The following is a 22,233-nucleotide window of genomic DNA, read 5'->3' on the forward strand; positions in this document are numbered from 1 at the left end:
GGAGTAAAGTAGCATTGTTTTCATTTGTTTCATTTGGAATTTGTTGCCTAATTATAAAATCTGCTTCTTTAAAAATATTTCTTTCAAATGGATAAATGATCTCAGATACTCATAATGACATTTTCAGCTTTAAATTCAAGTATATCAGGATATTTTATATTATCAGGATATTTTACCAGCATATTTTACATTTAAAGCGTGTAAAAAAAAAAGCTATCCAAAATTATAACCAATACATCAAAACTCATTGATTTCATTATATGCCATTTTGAATCATTTTATTGGATTGGAACAGGAAGAAATTAGTTTTGTTTAGAAAACTATAAAAGTCAAGTTTAAGCATCCACACATAGACACAGATAAACATACATAGTGTATGCATCCACATACACCATTTACGCAGCTACATTTTCCATCTATAGTAAATGACCGGTGGATCCCTTTTAACGACATATTATTTTCCGTTGAAGCGCTGATGTAAACGGGTTACTTTATGTGAGATTTCTTTAAAAACTAGACGATTGATTAGGTGAAATAGGACTTTAAGTTATACTCTGCGATCTCGGTAAATCCCATTAAAAGCAATCAAACATAAAATAAATCATTAACAATCAACACATTCGTTTCAAAAATATATTTAAAAATTCAATTGTAAAAAAAATCTGTAAAAAATAGTTCGTTCAAAAACACCTTTTGATTTATTTAAGGTAGAACAATAGGTACTATCTTTATATGAGTAATTATACCACTTCTTTAGAGCAAGAGATTCAGCTACCCTTATACAATTTATTACATAAGTTTTTTTTGTTTTTTTTTTTTGTTACAAATAAATGCATATGCAAGCATAATTGCGAAGAATTTTTTTTTGTCAGCTAATCAAGTGAACTTTTATAGCATCAACAACATTTTATAGCATAAATTGTCAGGGTAAAATTTACCTTAAATAAGAAAATTATTTGATAGATTTAAAAGACATTGAGGTTAAATTGCTTTTACAGCATTTTAGTTTTTTTTTAAGAATCAAAGAAATTCTAATTTAAGATGGAATGAGCATGAACTGGACTTTAAATTTGAAGTCGAACTTTAAACCTGAATTGCGAGTTTAAACCTGAATTGCGAGTTAATGCATAAAGCGAACTTCAACTCAAGTCAAACTTGAAAGCCGCCAAAAATAGATCGCTTTTCAAGTCTGACTTGACAAAGTCGAACTTGAAAATTCAAGTCAAACTTGGCTTAAGTTCGGTTCTTGCATTCCATCCTTAGTTTCTAAATATATTCAAAATTTCACCAAAAATATAAAATTTAAAATAATGAATATTTGCTGATCTTTCATGGTTCTTTTCAGCAACAGTTTCAAATGACATTGATTTTTGCTTCCGCTTTTTTCCATCTTTATTTGTTTAACCTGCACTTAAACTTTTTTTAGTTCGTAGCAAAATCTTTTTTTCTTTTCTTCTTTACCTTATTTTTAATTCTTCATGAAAAAATTGACGCAAAAATTAATTACTTATATAAAAAAAAAATAAATGGATTTATAATGAAGCCTACACGATAACTTGAGAAAGATTTCTACTCGAGACCTACACGATACCTTGAGAAAGATTTCTACTCGAGACCTACACGATACCTCGAGAAAGATTTCTACTCGAGACCTACACGATACCTTGAGAAAGATTTCTACTCGAGACCTACATGATAACTTGAGAAGGGTTTCTATTCGAGAAGGAATAAAAGGTTCGTTCTTGATATCATTAAAACTGCGATGAAGTTGCGTCGGAATAATTAGGAATAATTATTTAAAGCTTTCAAAAGTGAGTTCTGCAACTAAAAATTGGAAGCAGATTCAGAATCGTCATCTACGCCGATTCACCTCTTACATTGAATATATTCTCAATATTCAATAAAAAATGTCTGTACGACGGAAACCACTCATTTTTTGTTTTGCAATAATTCTATCATTCATCAGTTTTAAAGTCTTCAAAAATTCAGCCTCATCAACCTTTTTGCTACCATTTTTTTCATTTCCAATTTCTAACTTTCTTCCACCATTCTAATAAAATGGTAGAAGGAAATCTGGTCCAAAATTTGATGAATCTCACATTCGCAGAATGTGATGCTAGGAGTAAGGAGAGAAAGAAATTATGTATGGCAAAACCAACGCTTTGAAAGAGCGTTGGTTTTACCATCCAGATTCAGTTTGTGTGAATAGAAACATAATTGACAGTTCCAGAAACATGCAAGATTTTCCGTTCGAGCAAACTTTTTTTAAAACTATAAGCTAAAAAGTGGCTTCAGGCAGCGATGCTTTATTTAGTCAAGCACTCTGAAGCATTTTTCTCATAAAAAAAAGTAAATACCGCAAGAAACACCCAAAACAATATACCGCCAAAAACAAATCTTTTACCCATTATATATATCCAAAAGAATACTTTTGAAAGTCACGTGCAGTTTCTTTTTTTTTTAAACAACAGCATATTAAAGCAACAGGAAAGGTACTTTTAATCTTCGATTATAAAAGTAATAAATACTACACATTTCATAAAATCCTTACAACTTCACCATATTTTTTTATAGTTTCGCTATTTCTTGCTGGCAGATAAAAATTGTTTAAAAGCGGGCAGAGCGGAGTGTGATATTTAGTTAATGTATCGTTAGTCTTACGGAACTTTAAATTTTTTGGTATACAAAACATTTTACTTTACTTCAAAACATGAAAAATGATGAAAAAAACATGAAAACTGATCTTTAAGTGGGTTTTTAAAATGATATGTTTTTGCAAGTCAGTTTCTCCCATATATGATTGCAAATTCAACTAATAGTTTGAAGAGAAGAGTTGTCTGAAAGTGACCCATGCCTCGCTGGTGAAAAATAAAATCCTTTGACAATTATTTTTGAATTAATTGATTTTTTTTGTTTTTTTCTTTAACTCAGAGATTTTTTTTCTTTACATCAAAGTTCCTCATTCTCATGATTTCGAAGATTTGCATTTTGCTTTAAGTAAGTTTTAATTAGAAATTAATTAGCATTTTGAAAGAGAGCAACTAAGAAAAACACTTTTTAGATTAATAAAACAAAAATGTATATGATAAATTTTATCAACATAAGATAAAAACTAGCATATAGAGTTTCAAATATACCAAAAATGGAAGGAAATAATAGCAGATTTAAATTTTTTAAAGAAATAATTTTCCTGACTGATGTCTTAACTGAGTTATTTAAAATACTTTTAAAAAGTTTGTTGGTATTTAAGCAAATTAACATTGTACACGCTGTATAAACTAACTTAACATATCAAAGTGGAATCAGATAATTTTCCCATTAAAAGCTATGTAAAATATGAGAGGTTGTTGTATTATCAAATTAATTTCTACTTAGCTTATGAGTGTAATTTTTTTCTAATACAATTTCTTGTCTCAGTTTAAAAAGTGCACAAATGATATGAAAGTGACATGAATTTTTTCCGAAGACTTAAACAAAAGCCACCTGAAACCCAGGATGCTCTCATTATCAACCAACTTTATAAATTACTACGAAATCATGGTAATAAATTTAAATTGAATCTTAACTTTTAGTTTTAGCTTTTTGTTTATTGTTTTTATGTATTTTCTCTTTTTTTATGACTTTCTCTCTAACAGTTTTGTATGTATGTATGTATGTATGTATGTATGTATGTATGTATGTATGTATGTATGTATGTATGTATGTATGTATGTATGTATGTATGTATGTATGTATGTATGTATGTATGTATGTATGTATGTATGTATGTTCATTATCTATAGAAATTTTTTAGGGATTAATCTACATTTAAAGGTTGCACATGAATAATAAAGTTCTTCTACTTTCCTATTACATCATTATTCCTTCATAAGATGAACTCAACTTTATTTCAAGATTATTTTAGTGTTAATTTTTTTTTCTTTAAAAAAATTTAAAAGTAAAGTTTAATGAATTGTTTTTTTTATTATATATAACAGAATATTCACTCATTGTTGTCCAGTTATTTGTGTACTCTTTTTACAATCATGGAAGGCATGTCTATGCTGAAATTCAACCTGAAATAGGAATTAAAGCTGATCTTTATCACATGCCATGAGCTGAATATATTTAAGCCATTCCTTTCTCTTCACTATCATTAGTGACCTCAATACTTTGCACCATTTCTTCTAGCTGGCTAATAGCCTTGTATATACTTCCATGTGCTATGTTCTTCATCCAGGAACTTCTAATCCATTTTTCTACTTTAAAAGAAGTTCCATGTGTTAATAGACACAAAGTTAGCCAAGCACTTGTTGGCACAGTTGTTTCTCTGTGCATATTTATATGGCTCTTCATATCCATCTTTGCTGATTGAGACTACCATTGGCCTCTTCATGTCAAAGAAAGTCAAGGCCACTAATTCCTCAGACATGTATCACTTATGACTAGACAATTGTTAGATGCTGTGGTTCCAATTCTTTTATCATGATAATTCTGCAACATCCTGAGCAGTTGCATATGTAGAAAAAGATGCTTTCATTTAAGACTTTAGTTAAAATGTGATGGTGAAAATACACATTGTACCCTGCTCTTCATGTCTTGACAGTTTAAACTGGCTACAAAACATACAGATTTTCAATGAGTAAATGACTTTAGCCATTCATCTCGCTCTGAGCATTGTTCCAGGGATCTGAATATTAAATCTTCATGAGGGAACATCACGAATAATTATTATTGAAATCTCCAGTGATATCATTCATGAGAATTGAAAAGATAGCTTCAATTCCCAACTCCAAGATGTGATGGTGATATATCCTGTTCAAGTTTTGCTTTTGTTTGCTTACAACAAATGGAGGACCTAATCAAATTTAGTTTCTCAATGTATAATCTAAGTATGTAGTCTTGATATTTCTCTGAACATATACACTGCACTTCTATCAGATATATTTGATTAATCAAGGGCCATTTTGAGTGCAACAGTGATTATGTTTCTTGTTGCCCTTCTTGGTTTCTTTAGGCTGGTCCTACGCTGCTAAAGCACCAAACCTCCTCCTATAACTCCTTATTACTACTACTGCTGTCTAATGATTCTAGCTGGATAATTGCATAAGATGTGGATGCCTCTTCTTCAATATTCAATATGTTACAAGATTCTTTGGCTGCATAGATTTTGTGAATTGATCCCCTTACTCCTCTCTCCCTGGGTCCCCTTGTGGAAGTAGGAAATTCTGGTTCTTTTAATTTGTAATTACAAACATGGCATTTGCTTGAGAATTATCAAACAAATTTTTCAGTTCTTTTCTCAAAGACTTTCTTTAGCAACTTGTGGTACAGATCATCAATACTTATGGTAAAATATTTTAAATTTCCATCAGAATTCCAGCTTCATCCCAAAGTTCTGCAATTTTTTCAATCACTTGCATTACTACCTAAAAGGAGCATTGCTATCCTAAAAGGAGCTTAACAAAATTGGTTAAGGTTATTTGGTAAATTTTGTATACACACACACACACACATACATGCACGCACATGAAATGCAGATTTGAAAGCTTTATTTTGTTCTCAAGGTGATGATATTTTGCGTGGAACTTCAAAGTTGAGTTTAACAGTTCCTGTTTTAATTCTTCTTAATCGCTTATTTCAGAAACTAACTGAAGGTAAAGTCTTTTACATTTTTTTTAAAGTTTTGTATAGTAGATTCATATATATAAAATTCATTAACAAATCTATTAAAAAAAAATTTAGTTCAGGTGTTCTTTTAACTATTTCAATCTTTTGCCAAAAAAATCGAACATTTGTTTTGGTGGCTAATTTAGTGGCTAATCCTAAAAATGCCAAAAAAATGAATATAACAAGAAAACAAAAGTTTCGGCAAGAATCTTATGGATAAAATTTACAAGTTGAATGCTAAATGTTTGATAAAGTTGGCAATTTAATTCATGATATTTTTTTCTTGTGCAATAATCCTAATTTATACTACTCCAATAGTTTTTTCAAGGATCATCTGCCCAAATGCTTATCTGATTTCTTTGTTAATTTTTTAAAGCAGATCTTTATAAATGTAAAATTTAAACCTGAACCTGAAAGTCTGATAGTCATGGTGACAATCCAAATTGTTACGAATTAATTTTTATATAATTAAGTAACAATTAAGTGATAATCTATATGTGCAAAAACCAACCATTTACGCAGCATTCTTTTGCAATAAAGATTTCTGTAGAATGTTATAGTGTATTTAAGGGTTATACTGATGAACTTGCCATGACTGACACACAATCTGAAAATTTTTAGGTTGTTTAAGTTTTAAAAAAAAATAAGTCTATGTTCCTGCTTCATAAGTAAAATAGCAGATGCCATGTTTGATCATTTTGATAAAATGCTATTAATATACTTTAAATATGAAATTCATCTTTCTTTGTTTTAGAAGCTTTGAATTTATTTAGGTGTTAACCAGTCTGACTTTCAAGTACCTCAATGTGACGAAAGTGAAATTTTGTTCATTTATGATTTTGTTCAGAAAGTTGTTTCTCTGAAAGTAAGATTTCAATTGTTGTAGCTTTGGTTTTAGCAGAGATCTTATTGTATATAATCTTGTTCTGAAAGAGATGAATGAGAAAACTGTAGGTAGTACTATTAAATATAGCTACTTCAATACTTTGAATCTCAATTCAGTTAGAGATATTTTAAATTAACGCCAAAAAGCTGCTTTTTTAAAATCTGAGTCAGAAATATAGAAAAAATATTGACCAAATGTTTTGATTTATGAATTGATTTTTATTCTCCTTGACTTGCAATTTTAGTGGTAAAATAATAACCAAACCTTCACTGAAAAAATGAGGTTTGAGGCTTCAATTGATAAATTTAGCATTGAATTTTGTTGAAACTTCTTAACTTTCCTTCTTTTGTTAATTTTTCAAATTTTACAAGTGCAGATTGGATTCTTTCTTGTAAATACAAACAATTTTGCAGTTCTTTCAGAAATGTTTTTTGTAAAACTGTGAGTGGTGCATTGAATTGGTCCCTTAATAGTGCTTTTGACAGCATTGGAGTTTAGGTAGTTGCTAAATGGAAGGTATTCATTTTCAAGGAATATAAGATATATGGATCTATTTTTTAAACCTCCTGCACATTTGGGAGAATTTTGGACTGCTTAGTAAACAATATATGTTTTTGTACAATTTGTAATGAATTTTTGAAGTTGGCATTCTGAACCCTTTAGATCATTACATTCATGAGTAATGATAGGCATATGTTAGGATCATATTGATTTTAATATTTCTTACAGTTTTCTTATTCTTTTCTCTCAAACCTTTTTTGGTTTTTTTTATCAAATAATTATGGATAAAACTTAATTTAAGCTTCAGATATCAAAAAGAAACTTTTTGAAAAAATTTATCACATTACAAATCTTTAAAAAGCAAATTTTAACTTTTTCCACAACTGTTGTTTTTTTTTTCTTCCAGTTGTTACCTGGAGTTGCAATCTCAAATGACCCACTTATAAATTTATCTCACTTCAAGTTAGTTGAAGTTCTTGAGGTAAAAGTATTCTTTTGTAATATAATTATTTTTCATTTCTTCCATTTTATAAAAGTTTTTGTGTAAAAGTTGTTTATTATCAAATCAATCAATTATGATAATTTTGTAAGATTTACATACTTAGGTGCAAAAAATTCCAATTTCATACTTAAAAAATTTGAACTTAATACGTCGTCAGTTGAGGTCACTCACCTGTTGCAGATCAGTTGATACCATCTCTGTGAGTTACTAAATAATTTTGTCAAATCTCCATCTTTTTTTTCTTTTTTTTTTTTTTGATTACAGATTTAAACTTGAAATGATCTTTTTATTTACTTTAAGTCAGAAAACAAATTGGATTTCAGTAATTGGATTTTAAAATAATATTTTATCTTTTTAAGTAATTTATATATGAATATGGTTATATGTTTATAAATGAATATGCATCAACTTGCATATAAACAAATATGATTATATAGAAATATATTTTTTGTATTTTAGAATGTTATTAGTCAATTTGACTCTTCTGAAAAACTACTTCAATTGCCATCTCTGATAGAGTTAGATCTTAGTTGCAATAAAATCTCAAATCTTAATGATGATGCCTTGGTAAGATGTATAATGACCTTTAACTCTATCTAAATTTAATGAAATACGACATTTTGTACGTTTCTAAGTTCAACTCAAATCTTACTTAATCTACCATGTACTCCACATAGTGGATTAAGTAGGATTTTTTTAAAATTTTTACATCTTTTAAGCTAACATTCATGATTTGTTTTTTAAAGAAGTTGCTGCCTGTTCTAAAGAAACTCAAACTCAGTTATAATAATTTACAAAGTGCTGACTCTGAGGTGACCTATTCTGTTTTGTTTCACCTACTTTTATTTCACAGACATGCATGCACACACTCACATATGCACACATGTAAGTATACGTATGTTTGTATGTATGTATGTATGTATGTATGTATGTATGTATGTATGTATGTATGTATGTATGTATGTATGTATGTAATGTATGTATGTATATGCTTTCAAACAAGGCAATGACTTAAGATTTTTGTACTTTTTGAAAAAGTTGCCACAACTGCCAGTCTTTACTATTTTATAAATAGCAGTGATTACTTAGCATTTAGAACTGGTCCTTCAGAATTTATACATCCCATGCTTCTTTTACCCAATAAAGAATTCACTTGTTGAATTTGAATACTTCTACTATTGAGTATTTATAGAATAAGTAAATCTAAACCAGTTTCATGTTTGTTTTTGTTATTTTTCACAGGTTCTACCAATGCTTAGTCATCTTGATTTAAGCTTCAACAGTCTCACAAGTGTCCCAATATTTTCTAAAAATGTATTAGAAAACTTGACTCATCTAAACCTAAGAAATAATAACCTCACCAGTTTAAAGGGTAAACTTTTAATTTGCTTTAATCCTTATTTATTTATTTAACTCAAGTGTCTCAAATCTCATTTACTTAAGTTTTTGAAATCTCAAATGAAATCAAAACTTGTTTTTCTCCTATTGATTTTTTGTCTTTACATATATCAAGCCCATCTTAAATTGTAACTAGCATATATTTGGCAAGGCTTTTCTGCAGTACCATAATATACTTTAGAATTTGAGTTCCATTATGCTTATGTGATACATTTTTTCTTTTGCTACCATGTAAATTATTTCTTTACAATTTTTTCAAAAAAAATTTTTCTAATTTTTTAGAAGGTAGTGGACAGTTAGGTATAGTACTTCCACCTTTCATATTTCTTCCTAATAGAAAAATAGAAAAATTCCTATCATGCTTTTAAAATTTGTTCAACATGCAATGTTAGACAATATTTTTTTAAAAGTTTTGCTATCATTTTTAAAATTTAATTTAGCAAAGGTATTACTACTATTCTGAAGACTTGTAACAAAATTGAGTAAAGGATTTATTCCTAAAGCTCCAATATGGACTGTCAAGATCTTAGTAGCTGAAAGTAAACCTAATAGTGGAGATATAGATCCCATAGCCTATTTGTATAGTGAACTTATCTGAACTTGATTTGTCTTCTGAAACTTCAAATCTTCTTTAAAATAGCCTGCCTGTACCAGGGTAGAGATGACTTGGCCTCATTCTTATAGGCTAGTTATGTCAAATAGACAGGTACTGTGTAACACTATTTGTTGTAATAACCTTGTAGATGTAAAAGAGTTCTCCTTGACTTTAAGTTCTATTGTGATTCACTCGTTGCCTTTAGAACAGTGGCTTCACCTTATTTCACCAAACATTTTTATGCCAGGCAGATAATATATAGTTTAATTCAGCTCTTTAGGGAATTTTAAACTGTAAGAAACAAATATGGAATAATATTTATTACTAAAATATCTAACATGAGTTTTCTATCAAAGTCTAAAAGTATAAGAACTGCAAATATAATTGTAAAATTTGACCTATTTTAGCACCAGTTTAGGCAAAACAGTAAAATAGTGATAAACAACTAAAGAAGGAAAGTTACAATTTTAGAATTGGTTTTAAATTGATCCACATAGAAATCATAATCAGGGTTGTCAGTAATTTGTTGTTAGATATTAATCTGAAAAGGTGCAGTTAACAATTTGTTTTGGTTATAAAATTTTGAATAATATTTTGGTATCCAGGTGTATCTTGGTATCCAGATATTGATCTGTTTAATTTTTTGCAGATTCTTGTACCTGAAATCCACCCTAACCTTTTACTATGATATATTTTAAGCACTTTATCTGGATCTATTTAAAACTTATATTCTTGAAAATTTTTTAAAGTATGTTTGAAGCAAAATCAAAATGTGTTGCATAACACAAAAAACTCAAGTTAAAGAAAAAAGTTTATTGAGCAATAAATTATCATAAAGTATTTAAAATTGGCAAATAAAACTCGTTATATGCTAAAAAAAAAAAAACTATTTAGTAACACTGGGTCACATGGATTTTTTTATTCTTGCTGTTCCAGTTTTTATCTTTTTCTTTTTTTTTCACTGATGTTGCTATCTAAATAAGATAGAAAGAACAGTAATGAGCAAGATAAGAATCAAGATTTTGAATACTGATTCACTCTCTGGTTATTCCTAAATTATTTCATTTACTGTAATTCTTTTTAAAAAGAAATTCTAAAAGTGGCTTCCATGAAGTATTTCTTGTTTGTTTTTTTAGGTCTGTAAGAATTTTCTCTGCTCAAAGTATTAGATGTATCAGTGAACTGTTTGTTTTTTTAGGCCTGCAAGAATTTTCTCTTCTCAAAGTATTAGATGTATCAGTGAACTGTTTGTTTTTTTAGGTCTGCAAGAATTTTCTCTGCTCAAAGTATTAGATGTATCAGTGAACTGTTTGTTTGAATTCACTGATCTTGTTCACATATCGTATTTAGAAAAACTAGTCACAGTGAGATGTTTTCAACATTTTATTCTATTTTTTGCAAACTCTTTAATTTGCTGATTTAATTAGTTTAATGAAGTTGCCTGTTTATATGTTTACAATATTTTATTTTCTTCACGCTTTTTTCTTTCAGAAACCATTTTATTCAAATATTTTTTTTTTTTTTTAGCTTTCCCTTTTTGTTTTATCATCTGTATTTTAGATATCTTTAAAAGACAATCCCATTTCATTTAATGCACGTTATAGAATTACTGTTATTAGAAATCTATCACCTGTTAGAAGAAGAAGTCAGGTGAAAACTTGTGTAAAGCTCAATTTTATTATGGTGTTAGATATCTTGTTAGACCAGTAATTAAATGTTCAGCCAGTAACTTTTTGATTGTTGGTTCTTAGTAAAATATATGGCTATTTCCATGTCTTAGTGACATTATTTTGAGAGATTTTATTTAATAAAATACTTCTTTATAAGTCAGAAAATCTACGCTCTTACTCTAAAAAACCCATTAACTAAAATGCTATAACACAACATTTACAATTTTAATGTCTCAATTCTGATACAGGATAAATTAAAAAATGAGTTCTGTGATGCAATGAAAGAAGTATCTGGCTAAATTAATTAGATTTTTTTGTTGTAATTTACTTATTTGGCAATCAGAAAATCATAAGAAATTACAACTAACTTTTGATACTGAATTATTTAACTGAAAACACAAAAACTAACTTTTGACACAGAATTATTAAACTGAAAAGAAACTATCAGTTCTGCGACACAATCTTCAGTAACAAAACAAGCAGTGTATATAAAACCATCTAATATATAAACCCCAAAGTTTGTATGTGGATGTGTTCTTTATACAAATCTATAGTTTTGATCTAATCCTTACTAAATTTTTTACACAGGTCTAATTTTTCCCAGGGAAGGTTTTAGGCCAGTTTTGGACCACCCTGGACTCCATGTTCAGGGTTCTTATGGCTTGAACCAAGTTCCAGCCCCCTCCAACCACTCCTTGCCCCTGGTGAGGAAGTGATTGTGAAGCTAATAATTTTAGTAGCTTTTATCAGTGAATACCAAAAAATTGTAAATATGTGTTAGCAGTTTTTTATGACGATTTTTGAGCAATATTTTTAGAACCAAATAAATTAACAAGAAAATTTGCACAGGTTTTTGTTTGAAAGGACATGTTTTTTTTTGGAAAGATTTTGATGTATCGATGTGTTTGTTGTTAAAAAGCAAATATAGTCATATTTTTGGAAAGTAAACCACGCTGTGGTTAATTGTAAATTAATTAAGCAATCTAATAGTTTTCAATCACAATCATATATTTAATTTCAAAGAACCTTTTTAAATAAAAGTATGGCATCAGTTTGTTATGTGGCCTCAAACTTTAGTTTTAAATTAAACTATGAAAAGAGTAAACAACTGCTAACATTGAGTAAGCATTATTCACTGCTCTTATATTTTATGCTTGAAATTTATTTTTACTTAATTTTCAGGGTTTTTAAAAGTTAAACAAGAAAAGCTTTTTTAAAATAAAGTTCCGAGCTCGTAATCTTTTCCATCTTAGAAATATCTATATTTTTTTTTAGTAAGTGCATTTTAGACTTTCTTAAAATCTTCTGTTCTAGATTACTTTTGATGGAATTAAGTTAACCTCTGATGAGTTAGGTGTAAGTTTTATGATATCTTGTTTTGTATTTTTATCTATTTTTACGATTATCTATAATTGATGTTTTAAAGAATATATAATATTGTTCTTGTAAATGTAAATAAAGTATATAATGTAATGTTTCTTTTATTATATGCAAACTTGCTAACAACTGCTACTTTGCAAGATTTTTTGATTTCTTGCTAAACTTAGTTGATTATTTTAAATCAATTGCTATTTTTTCAGTTTTTAGGCAAAGATGTGAAACCTGTTCCACTTTTACCTCCATGCTTTCCTGAAATTCAAACCAGCAATTTAAAGACTGTAAATAAAGTAAGCTTGGGCATATTTTTTTCTATATGGGAAATTTTTTTTTCAATAGATCAACTTTAAAAATCAAAAGATTATTATTAAGATGCTGCTCATCAATTTGTACCACACAATAACTATTCTACCTCATTGTATTAATATTAACAATATAAATTACCACAGTATTAATGTTAATAGTGTTTATGAATTATTATTTAGATAAATGTTTTTTCTATTTTGTAAGAAAACACGCAGGGTTCGAAATGCATCAATTAAAGAATTTAGTACATGTTTGCCTAAAAGAAATGGAAGTTCAGACTCAGCATCTTCAACTTCTACTAAATGCAATTGTATAACATCTTTTATTTTTCTATTTATTGGACCCAGTTTTTCTTCTTTTTTTTTAATTGATTACAAGATTGCCCAAAGATTCAATTTTAAGACTTTTTTTTAAAGTATCTGATGACCAACTAAAGTTACAAATGAAGAATATTTATTCAAGCCAAAATTGTTCTTCCAACAACTCAGTCCGGAATAACAAATCTGTTGAACTTGATGATGAACAAAGTTAGTAAAATTTTAAAATAATTTTTTGATATTTCTTATTTAAAAAAAAAAAAAAAAGGACTACATAGGAAAAATCACAGATGTCCCATTTAATCAACGTAGAAAAAATGGACAACTGTGGGTTTTCCCATGTAAGTTTCAATTAAACAAGTTTTGTTTATCTTTTTCTTAATGCTTGTAACATGTTAACAATATTAGGGAACACATATTGAAATTTACAAAAACATTATAGTATGCTACGAACTATTTTGATTTCATTAAAAAAAAGTATTAGCTAGATAAAATTTAGCATAAGCATTTATCCTATGCAAGATAGTTACATATTGATACAGTATTATAACAAAAAAAAAAATTTCAACTCCAAAACTACAGAAACATTTAACATTAAATCATCAAAAGTGTATTAGATCAGTAATTGATGTATATCAATTTTTCTTAATAACCTTATTACATCTATGAGGCATAGACTCGATAAGTTTGTCAATTTGATCTTGTTTTATTTGACAGTTTGATACGATTCTTGAGCATTTCTGAATTAAACACACAAATGTACTTTATCATTAAGTTGTTTCCATAAATCCTCAATATGACTTAAGTTAGGAGATTATGCAAGCAATTGTTTTACAAACTCTCAAACTCATTGACCAATTAAAGAAAAGATAAAATTAGAACACCCATGGACACTGTCTATTTGAGCTCAACTTCAAGTGACTAGGAAACAATAGATATGGAGTGAGTTAATGGAAATTGTGCCAGAAATTTGGAAAATGATATCAAGTTATTTCATAACAACTGTCAAAAATGGAAATTTCTTACAATAAATGAACAAAAACTCCAAAATACAGTGATGACCAAGCTTTGAGAGCCAAAAAAGTGAGTTGAAAGTTAGTAAACCATCTTTATGAGGGAAAAAAAAATGTATTGATTGACAATTAAAATTATTTCTTATTTAATGGTATGGAAATGCATTTAAGTGCTGGTATTTACACCAATAATATTCAAAATGTCAAATATACAGGAAAAGAAAAATCCAGAAAATGTCAAATATACAGGAAAAGAAAAATTCCCTTCAAAAGTTCTTGTATGGGTAGCAATTTCATATGCAGGTATATCAACTCCACTTTTTCTTAAAACCAAGTCATGTTCCATCAAACCTGAGCTATATATTAAGAAATGCTTAATGAAAAGGCTTCTCCCATTTCTTCATAAGGATTATCCTGAATTTCAGTACATATTTTGGCCCAATTTAGCAAGTGCCCATTACACAAATGCAACTGTTGCATAGATGGACTAAAAATTGAACTATCCACCAAAAATCCCACAAGCAAGGCTATTCAAAAATTTTTGGGGTTTAGCACAAAAAATTTAGGAGAATGGTTGGGAAGTAAAAACAACTGATCAGTTGTTCAAAAGAATCAAAATGAAATTGACTTAAAGTAGTTACAGTCCATAATGAAAGGATTCAAGGCAAATTTAAGAAATATAACAGATCATGTTTTTTTTTTTTAATATTTATTAATAAAAACTTAGTTTTGAAGGACAGTGTATGTTATGATACTGTTTTACTTTCTGATAATTAGGTTTAACAAAGAAAACTTTTTTTTTTGTTATTTTTCTCCTTTATATATGAAGATTAAGTTACTTTTTTGTACTCATCTGTTTTTTGTTTGTTTTTTTTTGTATTTTAAGGCAGTGAAAATGAAAGCTTGAAGGTTGAGTGTGATACACAGCCTACTAACAGTGATACAATTTTAGGAGGTAAAGTTCTTTTATGTATTTTTTTAATGATTTTAATGCATATATTTAATGGATCAAAAAGAAAAAGAATAGTGTAATACCTGATTTAGAATTTTTAGTTTTCATTTATTGGGTTTTGGTACATGATTGTTTAGATCCAAATGAAAATTCAGCTTTGCAAGTTGTGGATGATGGGATTTTTGGAAATGTTCCAATGATGGGGCTGTCTACTATTGAAATGCATCTAAATAGTCAAAATGAAACTATTGATGCACCTGCATGCAGCTCTTTTGATCATGAATTTAGTGATGATACTGAGTATGGTAAAAGAAAATTTAACTATTTTTCATTTAATTCTTATTAGTTATAATTGTGATAAATTTGGATAAATTCTAATCAAAAAGTATCAAATGTAAACAAAAGTTGCAAATTAAGTTTCAGAGTTTGCTTACTTGGTAAAGAGCACTAGTTCAAAACTTCCTGCGGCAGAGATTGACTCAATCGAAGATTTTGAATATCTTTTCATCTATTTTCATCTCTCTTATCTTATTGAAAAGTGTGATAAAGGTGTTGTAAGTTATTTTTATTTTGTTTCTCTTATGTATTGAGCAATGAAGAAATATAAGTAAAAAAACTGGAAGCATTATTTTTTTGTTTAGTTTCGCAATAGATTAGACTTGAACTACCTTTCCAAAGTTGATTGTGTAGCAGAATCATTAACAGTTAAGATGTCATTTGACCTTTTGCGAGCCGATTGGCAGTACAGAAAGTATGTGTTTGAACAAAAGGATCATATGGATGCATTCATTAAATATGCCCATCCTTTTGCAGTCAAAAACTTTCAAAAGAAAATATCTGACATGATTCACTGTAAGGTAAAGATTCTTTCTCATGGTACTGTTGCAGCATGGGTAATTAATAAAGTTTTTATTTAAAATGTTTAAAAAAAAGCCTTTTTTGTTTTACAAAAAAAATATTTACTTAAAAGATTAGAATTATTTTTCAGTGCTTAAAATGTGGTGTGGTATTCCTGAAAAAAGCTCTAAATAAATCTGAAAAATGTGATGATTGTGGAAGCGCAATGATTGTTCAAGTGAATACTAATGAAACTAGCCAATCAGAATGCTCTAGTCAGAACAAAGAAGAAGTTATACCAACTGTTAATTTGTGTCGTTTTCACATTTCTAAGTCTCTTCCATGTTTGCATGAATTAGAAGAAACCAGGTTGATTTACTTAGCTTGTTTCTATCAGGTTTTAAACTTTTACTTTCCTGAAAGCAGTCTGTCACACCTGAATTGTTCCTTTTTTTTTATCACAATTGCTGTTTGAAAAGATTCCATATTGTTCTTAAGCATGCTGATATTGTTTATGTCTGTGTTTTAAATTGTGTTTATTTTTGTCATGTTTCAATCTTTATCAACAATTGTTATCTTATTATCAAATTGAAATCATTGAAAGTGTTTTTTTAAAAATGTTTAATCAGCATAAATTCAAAATTTACGAAAACTAAATAACAATTGTTATTAAAAATTCTTTTTTTTTCCAGTTTCTACAGACATAAATGAGTATGTTTTGTACTCAATAAATTTTTGTGTAGATCTAAAGTTGTAAAACCTTGGTTTGATGCTGTGGTGGTAAATTTTTATTTAACTAAGAACTTGTGTAAAACCATCAAAACTTTTTTTTTAGTTTGCTTTCTCTGCGTCGTTCGTTCTCTTACCCAAAGCTTACAAATGAAGAAAACAGCAGTAGTTCCATAAATTCAATGAGTTGTCAAACAAAAGATAATTTGTTTTCCCAAAAAGTTTCTGGAATTGCTGAGTTGTCTACTTCATCAGATAAATGTGCTTTTGAAAGTCCCAAAAATCAATCTAAGTTATCTTTGAATACTTTAGAGCAAGAATCTTTATACTTAGATGAAGTCTTCAGATGTCATCACCGGCTGAAGTTGTTTTTGTCTATAAATGTCTACAAGCATGAAGATGAGGAATTTGTTTGCCAATTGCGAGTGAGCTGTAATTTTTGTTTTAAATGTTTAATATTGGTTGAACACAACGACATTCAGCACCCTTTAATCATTAACTACTTAAAAACTACTTGAGAGATTTTTGTAATTATTTTAAACAATGAAGCTAAGTAAATTGCTTATTTTGATAATTTTTTTATTTTTTTAATCAGATGCTTAGATAGAAACCGAATCTTTTTGTGAGTATTTGACATCATCTCCTGGATCTTGCATTCAGTTTCTTTTTTTTGAAGCTGCTGTCCACTTTTTCTTAAAATCTTTATCTGAAGCTCATTTTTTGCTTTTCAATAGGATTCCTTTTCTGATTGGCTAATAACTTTCAATACAACTTCATTCGTTCATACCATTCAAGAGACTTCTTGGAGTAGTGGATTGTAACAAAATTAGGCCATAATATTTTGGGCATTTTATACCTTTTAATGAATGGCAAAAGGCATTTCTTAAAACATTTTTTTTATATATATGAATCAGAACTCAAAGTCTTATGAGTAATGTATAGTGCACTTTTCAAACCACAGGAAGAGATAACTTGCTACACAAGGAGCTTGGGAGCAAGTTTTTTAGTTTGAATATTACTTGAATTTGTTGGGGGCATATCTACCATTATTTAGTATGTAGAAACTTAAATTAGAAAGAAGAGAAACTGGATGATAGTTGGTGCAGTCAACCTTAGATCCTTTTTTGTGGACTGGAATAACTTGACATCAGGAAATAACCCTTTGCAAAATGAAATATTTTTGTATAGATTAGGCAGTACCAGGTATTTAATGTTTTGACTTTTTCATATGTCAGTCTGTCAACTCGATTACATTTTATGTGCATCCACTCGTCACATAGGTGATTTTTAGCTACTGCGTTAAGGGATATGCCACAAGGTTGTTTCTCTACCATCATTAAATAGTTACAGAAACAAATTGTAAGATAAAGAAAAAAAAAAAAATTTAAGTTGCATAAAAAAGAAAGAAAATCAAGAAGAAAGTATATATATAATAAGTATATATGTAAGTATATTATCTAAGAATGAAAATATTATATTAGCTCTACTAATTAATTACTGGTATATTATTATCTAAACTTATATAAGTAAATAAAGTCTTAACAAATATAAAATCATGAGATAAAAACTTTTCATATTTCAACTTTCATTTTCATTGACAGCAATTTTTTCTTGACTGTTAACAGTTTTTTGTGTTTTCTTGTTTTGCTTTGTTTAATTTTTAACATGAGAATGATCTTGATTTTTACTTTTTTTTCCTTTTCTTTTTCTTTAATTTTACAATCAACTTTATCTTTAGACTTTCCATAGTAATATTCTTTTTGGTCATTAGAGTTTTCACGAAAGCTCTTTTAAATAAAGAATCTTTTTGAAGTGCTTTATTTATTTTCTTTACTTTGATATGATAACAAATAGTTAACAATAATACAACCAAAAAACAACACATTAGCTTCCATCTGAAAATTCTGTTAGGCAGTAATTGAGTAATTAAGGATTAAAGGGTGCTGAACTTTATCATGCTCAAACAATAAGATTGAAAAAAAAAGTTTAATAAATGCATTAACAATTTTTAGGCTTTGTACCTTAATTTTTGTTTGTTTTAGTGCAAATGTGTTCTTCATACAAAATCTGAGCCTTTTGATTGCTTTTTTCATGTCAGCAGTGCAGCAGTTTATATTTTTGAGGTTCTTAATCAAGAAAGGTCAGTTTCTTTGTGCAAAAGATTTACTCCGTGTCTTTTGGGAAGATTTTTGTTTTCATGTTTCTGACAAAAGTAACTTAATACTTTCCTTTCAATTTTGTATTTATTTGCAGGAGATATAAATTGTTGCTTCTTTCTGAGTTTCTTCATAAAGAAGAACTTTTTAACTTTGATTACAAAATAAAGTTTAAGTTTCAGCTTTAGTAATATGTAAGAACTTTAGCACAACTGCGGGCACAAAAGACATTTTCTTTTTGTAACTCTTTTAATGAATACGAGGGACCTATACCTCTTGAATGTAAAAGCTAAAAAATGTTGATTTTAAGATTATGATAATTTGGATTTGGTGTAACTTTTTGACGTTACATAATGTACAATATTACTATAGATTTAATTAACAAAGCTGATGACATTTTTTTGGTTTTATACATGAATATAATGAATGGGTAACTGTTCACTGTTGAAAGACAATCAAATGATAAAACAGTGTTTAGCTTGTGTTTAAGGAAAAGAAGAATCAGAAGTACTTCATATTCTTTTCTTTCACAGTTTATCACCAGAGAAATCACTGAAAAAAGTTGTGTCATGTGACATAAAAAAGGTTATGCTGATTGCACCTTGCTACAATTATCAGGTTATTTCTGCAACTATTTTCTTAAAGGATAAATTATCTATTATGAAATTTTTTTTGGCAAAAAGTTGTTTTTTCCTTTTTAGAGTTTTATAATTGAACTTCCAAAACCATCTGTGAGGCTGAAGTTTTTGACAGGTGACAGCTTGAAGACATTTAAGTTACTTGCCGCAGTAGAAGGTATTATTTGCGTTTTTTTTTTGTTTTTTTTTTTTATTTATATAAGAAGACTAAAGTTTTATTTTGCTGCATTTGTAAATGGAAAAATAGTTTGACACTATGCAAACTAGTGTTTGCAATGATGATCTCCTGTTTGGGTACAATTAGCTTCTCTTATTAATCAAGGTTGGTTAAAGTTTCAAACTTTTCTTTCAAGCTCCTGATGACCTTTTAATTTTTGTTTTTCAATGATCAGTCATCATGCTAGAACATAGTTGAAAATGATATAGCTAGTTTTGAGAGAGGTTGGTGCAAGGCATGTCAGAAGTGTAAGTTGGTGGGCTCATTAGAAACTGAAGAATACAAAGTAAATCTAACATCTCAAATTGTTTTGTGTTGATTCATTAAAATTAATAACCTTTTACTCAAGTAATGTAATTTTTTTATTTTAGTTGAGTTTTCAAGGAACGAAGTAGCATCTAGTTATTCCCCAGTTTATCATCCCAGAACAGCTGCTAATATCAGGTGAAGGTTTTATTTTAACGTTTTTTATTCATAAGGGTATTTGTTGTTTTTCCTTTGTTTTTAATTTCATGAGTATCACTACAATATTATTATTACATTATTACTTATAGGTTACAAGTGTTTGGTCTTGAAGAAGATCTTTTAAATAAGGTTTTATTGTTAATTTTATTAAATTCTAAACCACTCACTACAAAACTGTATAATCAGTAAAAATCTTAAAGAAAGTTGTTGAACTATATATATTTTTTAATAGGCTGATCGTTTGTACACCCAACTATTGTTATATTCCACACCTCAACTTCTTCAAACTCGGAAGGTAGTAGAACTGTTTATCAAAAGTTTTTCTCTCAAAAATAATTTAAAGAAAATGAGTGAAATTAGGAGGCTATGTAGATCCATGTGTTAAATTGTTTTCCTAGTTGAAGCTATTTAATTTATTACTACGTTAGCTTTTTAAAGCCTTTTAACCAGTAAAGTTTTAAATTTTTTTAAAATAAGATAAAGTTGTAAGTATATACTATCTTTTTAGTACCACTTACGAACTTATCATAAGTGTTTTGTTGCTCAAGAATTTTTGGACTGGCTTTGTTTTCACAGAGAGGTTTCAAACCGAAAAGAAGCTCTTTTGCTCTGCAACCAATTATTGCATGAAGGTCATATTATTCATATTTCAAAAAAGTCTGAGTTTAAAGATGATGCTGATTGGTATCAGTTCACTTTGTTTACCGATGAATCTACAAACTCCATGGTTATATATATCTTATTTAGTTTTTTTTTTTTTTTTAAATAGAGTATGCTCTAATTAAAAAAAAACAAAAAAAAACAACTAAATAAGATATATATAACCATTTTTTTCTTTTATAGCAGTCCTCTAAAGTTAGCAGTGATACTCTCAGCTATATTTCGTGTAGTTCAGATAGTATAAGCCATGATGTAAAAATCTATCTGTTAGCACGTGTGATTTTGCATGAAGAAGGTATTTTTACTAATTTTGCTTTTTTTCAACATATTTTTTTCAACATATTTTTTTCAACATACTATGACTTATTTGCAATTAAATGATTGTTGTTGCTTCTTAGTTGAGTTCTACTTCTTGAAGGAATACTTCTATTATTATAAAATTTAGATCTTTTGCATCAGACTGTATTGTGCACCCTATCGCATATTTTTATTTTAACTGAAAGTCACATTTGGCCTCTTCCTCGAACATTCCTACCTACAGCTGTATCAAGTGACCAGTTTGTTACCACTGCTTGTATAAAAATGACCGATATTGTTTCACTAGTATAACTACTGTTTTGTTCTTCACTGATTTTGTTTTGCTCTTCACTTATTTAAAATTTAGAATTTTCATTTTATTTTATTTTTTTTTTTTTTCTTTTTCAGTTTCTATTTTAATTAATTTTTTCTTTTTGTGTTTTTTGCAGGAGTTGTATGATGACTCACCTTGTCAGCTTTCAATTAAATTTGCTATTGAGGTTTGTTCAATATGAGTTATTTTGTTGTAATATTTTTCTCTGTTATGGTTCCTTCTTGCAGCAGTGTTTTTTTGCTAACTTACAATCAAAAAACTTTTTTTTAAGGAAAATGAAGAGAGAAGTTGGCTTATAAAATCAAAGTCAGCTATTGAATGCGAAAAGCTGCTGGTATTTATCAAAACAGCATGGCAGGAATTATTTGCAATAGAACTGAATTGCTACAACCAACCAACATATCTATGAATATAGTTATTTTTCTACAGATGTTGTAATTATTATTTTTATTCGTGTTTTTAGTAAGTCATGTTTGTAATTATAAACAAAGTTCTTTATCAATTTTTAAATAAACTTTTGTTTTTTTAATATTTTTATTTGTAATTTAGGCATTTAGTAAATCATGTCTTGCTATTTTAATATTTTAGATGTTGTATGTTTTTGATGTTGTATGTTTTTGATGTTGTATGTTTTTGATGTTGTATGTTTTTGATGTTGTATGTTTTTGATGTTGTATGTTTTTGATGTTGTATGGTTTAGATGTGGTGCGTTTTAAATGACGTTCTTTTTGTTT

At 28.3% G+C, this 22,233-nt stretch overlaps 1 protein-coding gene across 4 annotated transcripts; it reads left to right on the forward strand.

Annotated features, from left to right (window-relative positions):
* Window positions 1–3,389: 3,389 nt before the first annotated feature.
* On the forward strand, window positions 3,390–22,027 carry LOC145189771 (uncharacterized). Of its 4 annotated transcripts, none has more exons than XM_090089662.1 (31): window positions 3,391–3,540; window positions 5,547–5,636; window positions 6,423–6,514; window positions 7,443–7,517; window positions 7,642–7,737; window positions 7,998–8,105; window positions 8,285–8,350; window positions 8,781–8,910; window positions 10,792–10,895; window positions 11,092–11,181; window positions 12,516–12,557; window positions 12,782–12,868; window positions 13,089–13,194; window positions 13,301–13,411; window positions 15,101–15,169; window positions 15,304–15,471; window positions 15,584–15,720; window positions 15,808–16,023; window positions 16,155–16,372; window positions 16,839–17,157; window positions 18,775–18,872; window positions 19,422–19,506; window positions 19,590–19,683; window positions 20,115–20,187; window positions 20,298–20,337; window positions 20,441–20,503; window positions 20,717–20,935; window positions 21,052–21,163; window positions 21,314–21,471; window positions 21,615–21,665; window positions 21,771–22,027. In XM_090089662.1, the coding sequence occupies exons 1-31, from the start codon at window positions 3,450–3,452 to the stop codon at window positions 21,906–21,908; spliced, it is 3,546 nt and encodes a 1,181-aa protein (XP_089945788.1). In that variant the 5' UTR covers window positions 3,391–3,449; the 3' UTR covers window positions 21,909–22,027. The 4 variants fall into 4 exon arrangements, 3 of the variants coding, with proteins under 3 accessions (XP_089945788.1, XP_089945789.1, XP_089945790.1); XM_090089663.1 differs by having other exon boundaries at window positions 21,055–21,163; XM_090089664.1 differs by having other exon boundaries at window positions 3,416–3,540; window positions 8,285–8,423.
* Window positions 22,028–22,233: the final 206 nt, after the last annotated feature.

Source organism: Hydra viridissima, unplaced genomic scaffold (genome assembly GCF_058129835.1).
Source record: "Hydra viridissima isolate aposymbiotic clone 2 unplaced genomic scaffold, HvirCarnegie_v1 scaffold_6, whole genome shotgun sequence".
NCBI lineage: Eukaryota > Metazoa > Cnidaria > Hydrozoa > Anthoathecata > Hydridae > Hydra > Hydra viridissima.

What these genes read in the sequence shown, in the direction of transcription:
- LOC145189771 (XM_090089662.1), top strand. Translation starts at nt 3,450, where the DNA reads ATGAATTTTTTCCGAAGACTTAAACAAAAGCCACCTGAAACCCAGGAT. An exon ending in CTGTTAGAAGAAGAAGTCAG is followed by an intron (nt 11,182 to 12,515) that starts GTGAAAACTTGT and finishes CTTCTGTTCTAG; the next exon opens with ATTACTTTTGATGGAATTAA. An exon ending in TAGTGATGATACTGAGTATG is followed by an intron (nt 15,472 to 15,583) that starts GTAAAAGAAAAT and finishes TTGCAAATTAAG; the next exon opens with TTTCAGAGTTTGCTTACTTG.